This window comes from Periplaneta americana, chromosome 3 (genome assembly GCF_040183065.1).
Source record: "Periplaneta americana isolate PAMFEO1 chromosome 3, P.americana_PAMFEO1_priV1, whole genome shotgun sequence".
In the NCBI taxonomy this organism is placed as follows: domain Eukaryota; kingdom Metazoa; phylum Arthropoda; class Insecta; order Blattodea; family Blattidae; genus Periplaneta; species Periplaneta americana.
This window is the reverse complement of record NC_091119.1, coordinates 145,271,452-145,285,430: the sequence shown is the minus strand read 5'-3', so window position 1 is coordinate 145,285,430 and position 13,979 is coordinate 145,271,452. Positions and strand designations below refer to the sequence as shown.

The 13,979-nt window shown below is 33.9% G+C and overlaps 1 protein-coding gene across 1 annotated transcript in view; it reads left to right on the top strand.

Annotated features, from left to right (window-relative positions):
* The window catches only part of LOC138697056 (cytochrome P450 4c3-like), a 58,829-nt gene that overhangs the window by 26,259 nt on the left and 18,591 nt on the right, over positions 1-13,979 (top strand). Inside the window, exons 4-7 of the mRNA XM_069822651.1 lie at positions 1,373-1,558; positions 4,752-4,821; positions 10,457-10,583; positions 13,640-13,712. Of these exons, the coding sequence (XP_069678752.1) occupies positions 1,373-1,558; positions 4,752-4,821; positions 10,457-10,583; positions 13,640-13,712 (456 nt within the window). The remainder of the gene's footprint in view (positions 1-1,372; positions 1,559-4,751; positions 4,822-10,456; positions 10,584-13,639; positions 13,713-13,979) is intronic.

Sequence of the window (13,979 nt, the reverse complement as noted above, 5' to 3'; positions counted from 1 at the left end):
ATACTGGCCAAGCAGAGCATCTTATGCTGTGGCCCGGAGAGCCCGAAGGCTAGCACCTCAGTCTGAGGGTTATTGTGCAACCTTCTCGTTTTGTGGGATTATTGTAGGAGTATTTAATCATGTTCCCCAATCATAATACAGTTTATAGTTTAAATGATCATCATTCAAAGACATTCTATACTGTTGTGTTACAAAAATAATAAGATAAACTTCTCATTTAATGGATTCTAAAGAAAAGACAATGCTTATCGTCACGAAAAGGAAAATGTCCGATTTTATTTATAAAATCGTATGATTTAAGTTGAGGTATCTAACTAATCTTTCATAAACAAACATCAAATACATATTCACAGAGAACATACTAATTTCTAATTTATTTTTTTCTGTTTAGAAAAATCGCTATTTAAAAGTGGCACACATGTTAAAATATAGCAATGGTTTATAATGGCTTACTAAATATATTCCTTTCTTGTCAAATGACCAGCAATACTGTGAAATCTGATTGCTGAGTGTAAAGTTGCTAAATGAAATTGCTTCTCTGCAAATTAGCCCACTTACAACGGTAGTTTGGAACTAATTGCCCCTAATAGTTTTACCAATTGCATCAGAAGTTTGTAATATGAAATAAAAATTAAAAGCAATAGTACTAGTAATAGTGACCATCTACAAGATTATCTCAATGGGAAAATATTATAAATGACATTTGTTTATAGATACAATGAATGTTTCAAATTAAATTATTCACTTTATCCAAGAAAAATAACGGAATGGATACCACTTGAACGAAAGAAAAGAGGAAGACCACTTCCCATGTGGATAAAGAGAATTCGTACATAAATCAGGGAGAGGGTTATTTAAGGAAATTTGTGCGCAGCATACAAGAATGGAGGTGAATAAAATCGTACCATTTGTAACCGTAGCCTCCGGAAAAATGTGTATCATTATACTATTTTCTAAAATTACAATATTATTATTATTATTATTATTATTATTATTATTATTATTATTATTATTATTATTATTACATCTCACTTGACGATGTGGGTCAGAGAAAGGACAATTTTGTGTATGCATCTGAAGTCTGATTAGTGTAATATGTAGCTTGTAGGCGATGTATGCAAAGGGGAAAAGGAACTGGTCACCCTACCCCATTATGTCCTGCCCTAGTTGCCTCATAAGTGGTGCCTTCTTGGTATCACTTGTGAGGTTCAGACCTGTCTTCGGACAGTTGACTAAATAACAACATACTATATGAAATCTGTACTCCTATGAAAATAAAATTTAGGCCTACTGTCAACAATACACAGAGATCTTTTGACATCCGTTACGATGGTTCTATTGTAACTGTTCAAATGGTCTTAATGATCTGCAGGAGAGAAATGGCACAAGAGAAGAAAGCTTTTAAGCAACTCGTTCCACAGCAACATTCTGGAGGACTTCCTGGAGCCTGTATATAGGGAAAGCTTGATCTTCGCTGATCGTCTCCGGATGGAACTGAACAAGCCTTCGTTCGACATCGTTCCATACGCTAAGCTTTGCGCTCTGGATACCATATGTGGTAAGTAACCAGCATCCACTAAGAAATCTTCTAAAACCATCAAATCGAGATCCCCATTGAAAAGCCACGGGTAGGCACGCTAAAGTAAAGGTGGGATATAAAAAAGTTGTGAATAAGAATCGCAAGACACAAAAAGTGTCTAAAAATAGCTTAAACTCTGAATTTTAATAGCCCATTTATCAGCATGTTAGGGCCAGCGTGATCACCCGACTTCACGTCTTTAATCCATAGAATTTTACGTAGTCATTTACTTTTCACTAAATAGAACTGTAGATCAAATATTTTATGAGAACTGTCTTCGACTTCTTTAACATACAGGATTTCTATTGCCACAGAGAGTTGTGAATTCTCCATAAACAGAATGCGAATTAACGGGGGGTTGGGGGGGGGGGATTTTCCTTGTTGGAAAGTTATCCCCCTCTCATAAATTCACATTAACATCTCTGCCAGGGATAACTTCTTCCCCTTTACAAAATATAATTGTTTTAATACGAGAGCCTATACTTTATAAAGTATAAACTAAGCAAAGAAAATAATATTGATGTATTATCATCACCAGCAAGCTAACAACAATCAATAACTTAGGAATTACACTTATCTTAAGTCTGCTCATGGATATAATTATTTTTATGATTAAGCTTAGTATTCCTGCTACCAAAAGACTCAAGTTGCGGGTAAATAGTCCATATAGTAGTTGGAACTCAGGTGATGCAGCAGAGAAAGCGACAGGCAAACATGTTCTTACTGCATGTTCGTAGAGTACATCCAACCTGAAATAAAAGTAGAGCAACTACTGACTTTATAATCTAATGACGCAACAGCTCGAAGTTGGGCAGGGTCTACCTGCATGACAAACATGTTTTCTTCATAAAGTATGGGTACAAAGTGCTGACGGAGTTGGGGCTCACTTGGAATATGTTCCTTCGTGTACTTTTCTAGAAATTCTCTGAAGTGCTTATTGTTCAATTTATTAAGCGGTATATTGGCATTGACATCATGACACATAGATCCCTGCAAAACATGAATTTCTTATCGTGCTCGCTCTCTCTCTCTCTCTCTCTCAGAGTTTGATGGTACTGCTTGTTTTGAGTTACGTTCAAGCATATTTCTATGCCATTTTGTATTGCAGTGTCTTTCAAAGCACTGTTTTCTTGTAGCTTTTATATCTACTTTGCACAACTTACATGTAATGTTGCCCACATTCACACAGAAATTATTGACTCCGAACTCCTAATTTAAGTCCTCCAGCCTTTCATACTTCGAACTTTTTGTCTTCGGCATTTTACCTCGTCACAAATACAAATGTTACGTTAAGTAAATAATACGACTTTTACACTTCAGTGGTTTAAAGCACTCACTATGACCGTGTTCCGGCTTCAACACAAACTAGAGTGAGCGTGAGTAAAGGCTGGTTCACAACAAATCGGGAACGGAAACGATAACGCGAACGAGAACGGAAATGATGTTAAAATAAATGCATTTAAAAATAAGCATTTGCAATAGTTAATTGTGAATGCTCACATTTAAATACATTTATTTTAACAATATTTCCGTTCTCGTTCACGTTGTCGTTTCCGTTCCCGGTTTATTCTGAACCAGTCATAAGATGCAGTTCTATGTTGTATCAGACGGGATGTATCGTTGGTCTGTGACGTTAGGTACAGTAAGAGAGTAGGCAACTGTATTCCAGCTTAGACGTAGCTGCAATATTAAGCTTATTTATGATCAAGATGCAAGACAAGCAACTCAGTGCGGCCAAGCGTTGAGTCGTATCGAATGAGGATAATAATAATTTTATGTATGTTATTCTCTATCTAGGATTCTATCCCTCGCCCCCATCAGAAATCTTAATTCGCACCCTGCCCATAAATGTTCAGCGACAACTAATTTAAACAGTTATTATATGCATACGAGTAATAAGAGGATTATTATCACAAAGATTTTGATTCTCATCTATTCTATTTCTCATCTTCCTAAGGGGAATACTAGTACTACACAGTAGTTTATACAGGGACATCATTTTATTTTTACTTCAATTTTTATTGTACCTGAGTTTTTTAATGTACTTCACTTCCACCCCATCTACTAGTAAACTTCCAACCGTTTACGACACAGAGCCGAGGGCGCATAAGCAGTACTGAATTAGTGAGTATAGTACGTTCTAGAAATATGTTCGCGTTTTCCGGTGACGAAAGAGCTTTCAATATTGAATCATACATTCGCACAGCTACTGTCGTCCGTATGCCTACGTCGCATCCCGGTTTCCCCCACCTGCTTCTGTTCGCCCCTCTGTTAAGTCTAGTAGCTGGGCTATCTTAGCTCTTTTCTGAAGACATTAATTGGACAGCTACGTAATATTATACACGTGTTTAAAATAACTTAAATAAAAGGGCCTCGTTAAGTAATCAACTGTCACGTGATTCCCCACCCTTTCTACGACCCTCCGACAAAACCACTTGAACGGACAGTAGATAGCATTTCTGAGTAATTTTATCTTTTCGGATCGGGCAGAAGTGAAGATTGAATTCATAGTACGTAAGGTACTCTTTTATAGAGTAGGTACAGAATTATTTCAACATGAGTTACTCGTACGAAGGACGAAACTGGTAATTGGAATTAGGTACAATAGTCTATAGTGCGATAATATGCACAAAAGAACTGAAGCCTGTATCGAAATGAACGGCCACCATTTTAAAAAATGTGTTTAAATATCCATATTACGATTATTTTTCAATTTAACTTCATTCTCTATATTGTACGCTAATGTGCTGTAACAGACAATATACACTGCATAATTAATACGTCCGAATGGATAGCTCAATTCGTGAGTAAAAACACTAAGTGTTAATACAGTACTGTATTTTGATTAAAAAAACCTAATGAAAATTATCAAACTCAAAATTTCGATATTTCCTAGTTTACATAAATGGATGAACTACTTTTCTTCCCTCCTATACCTAGTAAAGTGATTTGTATTTTACGCCGGTATCATCGAACTCCAGTTGTGGAAGGGGTAGCAAACGGTGTTTCCTGTTTCAATCGTTAATAGAAAGGTATAGCCAGGTTAATATTAAAAATGTTAGTAAAAATAAAATGATGTCCCTGTAGTAAAGCCTTGCTTAGTTAAAGAAGAAAGTGAACATAATCGTTTGTCTTATCTCAATTGCATCTAACATTGCACTATCGTTTTCAGATACAGCGATGGGAGCAAACATGAACGCGCAAAGAGATTCTGATAGTGCATACGTAACGGCTATTGACAGGTAAGCATTAACGTTTGCCCCGTTTGAATGAAGCGCTCTTCGGAACATGCTTCCGCTGCTCATGGAGGATGTACCCTTCACGATGTGATGGGACATGTGATTCAACATAACGTTCTAACGCACTTCAACCTGGTTGTACGACAGGGTTGTAGCTCCCAATCATGTTAGAAGAGCTCGACTTGATCACGAGCACATAGCGCATCCACTACATAGCGTCGTAACGTAGACATCAGGGATGTACATGCACATGCAGCGAATAAAGGCAGCAACTATTACAATAACTTGCGTTACTAAATTTCTGGCTATGTAATAGGGCTAATTACTCAGTTATTTTTAGGGCATTTTTAGGACAAGACCCAGTCAGAAGTAAGATAATACACAATAACCAATGCCTCGAACAAGTGCAAAATTTCAATTATCTGGGTTGTGAAATATCTTATCAAAATGAAAAAGATGTGAACAAGAAAATTACCAAATTTACACAAATTCTAGGAATAATAAACAATGCATTAAAAGCTAAATCAGTACAAAAATCTACAAGAATAAAAATATATAATACACTAGCATTACCCACCCTTTTATACGGAAGCGAGATTTGGTCATTAAAGAAAAAAGACGTGAACAGAATCAAAGCAACGGAAATGAAATTTTTGAGGAGAACAGCAGGATATACTCTTTTAGACCGAAAAAGGAATGAAGAAATTTTAGAACAATTAGAAGTAGAGTCAGTAGAAGAAAAAATCAGCAGATACAAATTCAATTGGCTAGATCATGAAAGAAGAATGGAAAATTCAAGAATCCCAACAATTATGATGCAGTATAAATCTAGAGGACATCGTCGACCAGGAAGACCTTTAAGAAGACTGCTAGATGGGGCCGAAACAGGTCTACAGAGGCCTAATTCGTGAAGGATGATGATGATGATGACTCAGTTATTTAATACACATGTACATATATAAACAAATCACAAAGGGAAGGGTTTTTTTAGGAACAAAAAGAGAAATAGGAAAAGTTAATTGTATGTAAACTATTTTATTGTTAAAAGCAATTATTTATTATGTAAATACTTCACTTCATTCGTTAGGAGAAACTAATAGGGTCTACCTGCTCGACGTGTGTGATCTCTAAGTACTTTTGAGTATTTGTTGAAAAAATAATAATGATAATATTGATTGAAATAGAGTATATTGATTGTGTGATTGTGAAAATGTAGTCTTTATTCTCCAGTCGTGATTATGTAATGAGTTTTCTTAGAGTGATTTGTGAGATGCACGTAACACGAAAAAACAAATTGATTAAATTAAGATATTGAGAGCCATCGTAATTTTTGGGGTGAATCATTTAAGGGGATATGTATGAGTTTTAAAACTTCCACAATTTTCGGCCAATTTTTTTGAAATTTAAACTATATAAACATATCTATAATAATATAATCTGTACAAAATTTGGTGCAATTAGGTCTAATAGTTTTGAAATTATATTTTTAAGTATATTTTATATTGACGTTACTAAAAAAGCTCCTTTCATCAAAGTTTTCAAAATATTTAGTTCATATTTGCTCAAAATCTTGAAAATAGTTATTGGAATAAAAGTGAATTAGCTTTTTGAGCTTAGTAATAGTATAAGTTAAAGTGCAATAAAAGATAAAGTATTATTTCTAAATTAAAGAAACACGTAGTCTAATAAAAGTAAATATCCAGAAACAAGCAACAAATAAAACATCAACAATACATTTAAAATAAAGAAATAAAAGGAATCTAGATATAATCTACTGACCCAAATGTAAATTAATTTACCTTCGATGTCAATTCCGAAATTAATTTATTTCTCTTTTCTCCTGAATAATGCTTATATTTTGTTTCTTGTTGCGTCTCATAATGGCGTTTTATGTTGCTTTTTTTTTTTTGCAAATGATATTTTTTTACACAACGAACACCGGACTTCATCACCATGTTCGAAGCATAAATATTGTATCTTCCACTCTTCCTTGAAAGCTTTAAGCGCTTCCGTTCCGTCATGACGCGCTGTGTTCTAAGATCTGTACATCCTTTAGCAATGTTTACAGGTAAAGAGCTCCGCGCGCGCGCAGCGGGCATAAAATAACTCTTGCTCGAAATTACTAGTCACCATCGCAAGACTGTTGTACGAACACAACTAAACAACATCTACAGAGATCAATGGATAGGGAGAACCAGACCTGTTGCATGGCCAACGTGATCACCCGACTTCACGTCCTTAATCTTTTTTTATTTTTTTTTGGACATGTACAGCTGTCAAAAAGAAAGTGGCCGCACTCGTGAACAGCGAATATTTTCAAAGTCCACTTCGGGTCGCGGCGATGTTACACGATGCATGTGCTTGTACAAGCAGTTCCGGAACTTTGGAAGTGTTCCATATCTGCTCCTCGCAGACCAGCGGTAGAGTGCTTGTTTAATGATTCAAACGTTGTGGGTTCGCGCCTTCTTCAAGTTTCCATTTTATTTTTTAATCGTTCTTTAGTGATGTAAATGATATTCAAATTAGCATTTATATCCAGTTATCGTTCTTGATGGATATCACGTTATTTATATTTTGTTATCGTTCTTTAGGGATATGAATTAAATTCAAGTCATCATTTGTATTCTGTTATCGTTTTATAACGACATGAATAATAATAATAATAATTATTATTATTATTATTATTATTATTATTATTATTATTATTATTATTATTATTTCCAGTGGGGGTTAGCCCTATTTTACATATGTATGTTAGGGCTATAGTTTTATACACAAAACAGATAAGCATAAAGAGAAATGGAAAAGAAAATTAAATTAGCTTACGCGATGTAAACAAAACATAAACAATCCGTAAATTAGGCATTGCGATTGCAAAACAAATATCAGTTATCAATTTGAAACATACAAAAACATTAACAACACACATACGTAACACTTCTATAACACAAATATGCAGCTTTCCATACCATACATCATAAATTAATACACAATAGTCACACAAACACAATCAAACTATAATTACGACATTGCGACGACATCAAGCATCCCATAACTGACTCACATACATAACAAATCAAGCATCCGTTGCAACACATACACTTCAACATAGTAACCACACTTTTAAAAGTTACAAATTTGGCTCCAAGAAGAATAAGTAGGACACTGTTACTAATTACTATTCTTCTACAATTTCTTAAATACATCTGTAATAAATCTGTGAAATTCCGATATGAATAATATTCACGTTTTTTATATTGTTATCGTTCTTTAGCGATATAAATAATATTCAAGTTATCATTTACCCTATATTCTGTTTTCCTTCATTAGCATTATAAAATAATATTCAAGTTATTTATATTGTTATTGTTCTTTCGCAATATAAATAATCTGTATTTTATGTAGGTAATTATTATAACACAAATAAACATCTTTCTTTGTAAAATAGGTTACTTTATTTAGATAATTAAACACGTATTATATAATATCTTATATTAATTAAACAAACCGATATTTATCATTTATATTGTGTTATCGTTCTTTAGTGATACTGTATAAATAATATTCAAGTTATTTATACTGTAATCGTTCTTTAGCGATATAAATAACAAATTTAATATTAGGTTTGGAAAAATCCAGTTGCATAATACTGCTATTAGTTTTTCTTTTTGTATTATTACATTATACTATCTTGAACCACAATAAAATGAAAAGGAGTAACGAGGAATTGAACCTGAGACGTTGACATCTAAATTCCGACGTTCGTCCGCTGAGCTACGAGGGCAAAAGTGTGGAAACATTTTCGGAAAAATTGGCCCAATCACACTCTAAGATTTTCTGATGATTCGTAGAAGCTAGTCCAGGATGCAGGGGGCAAAGGCTAATTGAGATTTCCCGATCTCTGATAGGGTCAAACATCCTGATAGAATTAATATTTAACCCTTGCCGTGACTTTCGGTGAAGTCCGGAGGGCCCAATTAGTCAAATCCACTCTCCTCATCTCCACGCTTGGGTCCCCTGGAATTTAATAAGATGCGAAAGAGATAGTGGTGTGCGGAAAGCAACGGGATGTTACCGCATTTAGGCCTATCCTTCCCAAGAAAAACTGCAAACATGAACAAAGGAAGCTTTAAATAGAAGAAGAAGGATCTTCTGCGGACCTCTGGAAAAAGAACTAAGGAAGAGACTAGTGAAGTGCTTTGTGTGGAGTGTGGCATTGTATGGGGAAGGAACATGGACATTACGACGAAATGAAGAGAAACGAATTGAAGCATTTGAAATGTGGATGTGGAGAAGAACGGTGCGTGTGAAGTGGACAGATAGAATAAGAAATAAAATTGTGTTTGAAAAAGTGAGTGAAGAAAGAATGATGCTGAAACTGATTAGAAAGATAAAAAGTAACTGGTTGGGTCTCTGGTTGAAAAGAATAATAGACGACATTAGGATATGTGGATCATATGCGGAGACTAAGAGGAAGGCAGAAAATAGGAAAGATTGGAGATTGCTGGGTTTGCAATGAAAGACCTGCCCATGGACAGAACACTTATGTATGTATGTTCAGAATGCCTGGAATATCGTGTCTAAAAACAGTCGCTATTTGCATAGACTAGTCAATTCCATGCCCACTCGACTGCAAGATGATCGAGATAAGAGGAAGATAGACTAAATATTGAATTATGGCTTTTTGTTTTGTTTTTTGAACGCTTAATTGTTTGAATGTTTTAAGGCCGACGCCAGTAAATTTGTTTTGTTTATGCCACGAAAGATATTTTTATTGAGAATAAAATCTTTTTTCTTTCCATTTGCAGTCACAATATCATAATGATAAAGTCATGGCATAATATATTAATGAACCTGATGCTAATTACTAAAATAATCGTAAAAGAAAAAGGAGCCATTATGTATAGTTTGTCTCTCTCAAAAACAGAACAAAAAAGAACATAAAAAGCACGTGGTTGTAGTCGAACGCAGGTCCTCATGAATAAAAGGCCTGAACGCTACCATTATGCTATCGATAACACACAGAATACTTCAATTATAACTGTAGATATCAGGCAACGTGGTCCAACAACATGTAACATCGCCTGTCTCCGAATTGTAGCGAAGATACCCGAAGGGAACTTTGTTCCAGGAGAGCGGCCACTTTTTCTTTTGACAGCTGTACACTACTCGAATTTTCATCAGAGAAGAACCGACTATGCAAGTATTAGCTGCTTTGATCAAATTCGACACTGCTACGACAGTGTAATGAATGTAATCAGGTTCAGGGTAGACACTTAGAACACCTGTAACTTGTCAGCAAACATACTTAAAAAATAATTCATTTCATAGTTGTTAATGTCACTAAAACATGTATTTTTTTCGATGTTGCTTAGCTCTTAAATGAGGCAACAGAGAACATGGGTTGTTTTACGAAAAATGATCTTCATTGCGAGATCCATCGATCCCCAGAGTTTATTGCAGAGGTCCTGAATCACTCTGTATAACAGTCAATTTCTAAGTTACCCCCAACCCTAGTGAGAAGAAAGACGTGGTTTTAAGTCACAGAAGGACGTAGGCCTATGTATATATTAATTTTTTTAAATGTGTACATTTTTTTTTTTTTGTTTTTTTTTTTTTTTTTTTTTTTTTTTTTCAGAATGAGAGAAATTCTACAGAGACGATTTATCACGCCTTGGTTAAAACCTGATGCAATATTTTATAGAACACACTACGGAAAGGAGCAAACAGAATGTCTTAAAATAGTCCACAGCTTCTCAGAGAAAGTAAGTATAAGGCTCGTGTATATTATGTAGTACTGATGTTATGTCCAGCTTAATTCTGAAATAAGTAGGTTAATAGTTTACTAACTTACTACTACAGAAATCAAATAAAATATAAATCTAATCGACATGAATATCGTACTCGAAAACAAAAGTCTACTTTCCCATTAATTGAGCCTAAATATCATACAAGTGTAGCTCTTAAATATGGTGCTAGTTTCGACCCAAGACTTTATAATAAAATTACAAACCATTTTCCAAATTTGAAATATTTTAAAACTGAAGCTTTTGAAAAAGACATTTATAAAATTATTCATTAATGTGTGTACTTTTTTTACCTTTATTTCTGTCGACTATATTAATGTTTTATTGAATATCACTGGCTTCTGTCTAATTGTCAATTTATATTAAATATGTTTTTTCTCTCTTGTGTGTTATTTATTGGTTTGAATTAAGTTACTTACTGCATTTAGTAAACTGTCCTTGTAAATTTTATGTTATATTACTGGCTAAGACCATACCGTACGCGAGCCTTGCTCTTACGGTAGTGGCTAGAAACATTTTTGCTTTATAATTTTAATTTGTACTCACTAGCTAGCTAGTTAAATAATAATACTTATTTCAAGACATTAGAAACGACGTTCTGGAACATTCTTTTCAAAAATGTTCTACTAAAGCGAGAGTAAATCTTTTAATTAATGAATGGAGAAACAAATTATTCTCATAAGGATGACACATAAGCTGCTCCGTAATTGTACATTTTCTTTAGTTTCCCAAATATTGTTCTTTTATTGTGTTACTAGCCGTATCCGTGCGCTCCGCTGCACCCGTTAGAAATAAATATAAAATAATTACATAATTAAAATAGGACATTTGATCCAGGGAACGTTATGATAGAAGGATAAATCGTTTATTATGTTACTTAATTTAAATTCTATTTAGAAAATTAAAATGCGATCATTTTGATCCAGCTACCACTCATTTGGACATAAAAATTATTTTAGGAAATATAGGAAACGAATGTACAGAATAGCCTATCAAGTTTTCTGTGCATAAGAAGCTATTTTAATCTTACCTGTCCTCAATTCACTCAGAAGTTACTGTAATAACATTATAGCATTATGTCCATCTAGAGCAACTACACTTTCCAATGGTGAATTAATAATTAATTATACAAATCGATTAATTTTGCTTCCGATATTACTTCATACAAACACAGAAACATTCTCTGTAGGCTATGTTTCATAGCTTTCGATTGTTGTTGTCCAAGGCCCCTTATAGACGAAGTCATTTGTTTTTTTATTTCATTACACCGCCTTAGATGGCGTTGTTATTGTAATTTTGAAACTCATTTATCTCATTAAATATCAGTCCTATCAAAATTTTGCATAGAATAAAACTTATCGGAAATCATTTTAAAGAAACTTTTGTTATGTAACATATTTCACAAAAATCAATAATAAGCGAGATATTTCGATTAATTTAATTCAGCCCCCTTATAACCCCCCTTTAAATAAAGTATTTTGAATGTCATATAGCCTATAATCTAAGTTACAACGAACTTAATTTATATTCCAATTTTCATCGAAATCTGTTCAGCCATTATTGCGTGAAAAGGTAACAAACATCCAGACAGACAGACAGATAGACAGACATACAAACAAAAATTTCAAAAAAGCGATTTTCGGTTTCAGGATGGTTAATTATACATGTTAACACCAATTATTTTTGGAAACTCGAAAATTACCAGAAAAATTTTGGCTACAGATTTATTATTAGTATAGATTAACGATATTCTCACGTTCACTTTTTTTCTTGAAATGTAAAAGAATATACATATTAAATATTATTATTATTATTATTATTATTATTATTATTATTATTATTATTATTATATTTAAAAATCGTTTAAGTCCAGTTCTTTAAGACGTGTACAGGTTTGTATGAAAATGCAAAATAGTAATTTTGAGTGTATCTTATGAAGATAAACTAGACTGCAGCTCGAAAACAAAATGAAGCAGAACTCATATATTGCTTATGTGAACCGATGTTCTATTTGCAGAATTCAACTCTGAAGTTGCACAGTATAGATGTTGTAGCTCCCGCAGAAGAAGAGGTTATTCCGTATATTCATTTTTCATTCATAATTTTCTGCCCAAGGGCAGCCCTGTCACTGTAAACCCAGCACTTTCTCCAATCTTTCTTATTTTTCGCCTTCTTCTTAGTCCCCACATATGAACCAAATATCTTAATGTCGTCTATCATCTGATGTCTTCTTCTGCCCCGAACGTTTCTTTCTTTCACCATCCCTTCCAGTGCATCCTTCAGTAGGCAGTTTCTTCTTAGCCAGTGGCCCAGACAATTTCTTTTTCTATATCTGATCAGTTTTAGCACTATTCTTTCTTTACCCACTCTTTCCAGCACAGCTTCATTTCTTATTCTGTCTGTCCATTTCACGCGCTGCATTAAGGTTGGTTCACAATAAAACGGAAACGGAAACGACAACGAGAACAGAAATATTGTTAAAATAAATGCATTTAAATGTGAGCATTTGTGAATGCCCACATTTAAATATATTTATTTTAACAATATTTCCGCTCCCGGTTTATTGTGAACCAGCCATTCTTCTCCATATCCATATTTCAAATGCATCTAAGCATTTCTCTATTCTGTATAATTAAATCAGGAATTTGCAAAGGGACCAAGTCCATATTTTTTGCAAATTGAGTTTATACCCGTTTCTGGCTCTCCATACACTCTTCTTGGATTTCACATTTAAAGGGCATCAAGTCCTATAGAATGTACACATTTAAATTGTGTCAACATGTTTGGACTGTTACACATCCAGATCTATACAAAAAGGTTTTTTGTTGTTTTCTTAAAATTTACTTTTTCGGACTTAGTCTCTTTTGCAAATTCCTGATTCAATTATAGTCTATTATGAGTAAAATAAAGGTACTCACTTTTAATGCATGCCTTTTAAATTAATTTATATTTTGTGTTTTTTATTAATTTTGCAAGAAGGAGACATTGTTATGTTTTTTACTTTCGCTCCACAGGTAATCAACGAACGAAAGCAAGAGAGATTAAGACAAGTTTCTGGTGCAACTTCTCGGTCAAATGTGACAGAAAGTAAGAACCGTTGTAATTGTAATTTTAATTCTGAAGATTATTATGAGAATTTTCCATGAAATATTTCCATAACTAGAGAGCGAGTCAAACCTAAGTTACCGGCATTCTTGCTGAACCACGAGATCGTGTTCTGACGGTCGCATTTAACACATTTTGCTACTCGACTTCTAAAAATTCGACAACCACATTGCACTTCAGAAACAAAGATGGTAATGGAGAAAATGAAATCAGAGATGTGTATGAACTAATTTGAATTTAAATTAAATG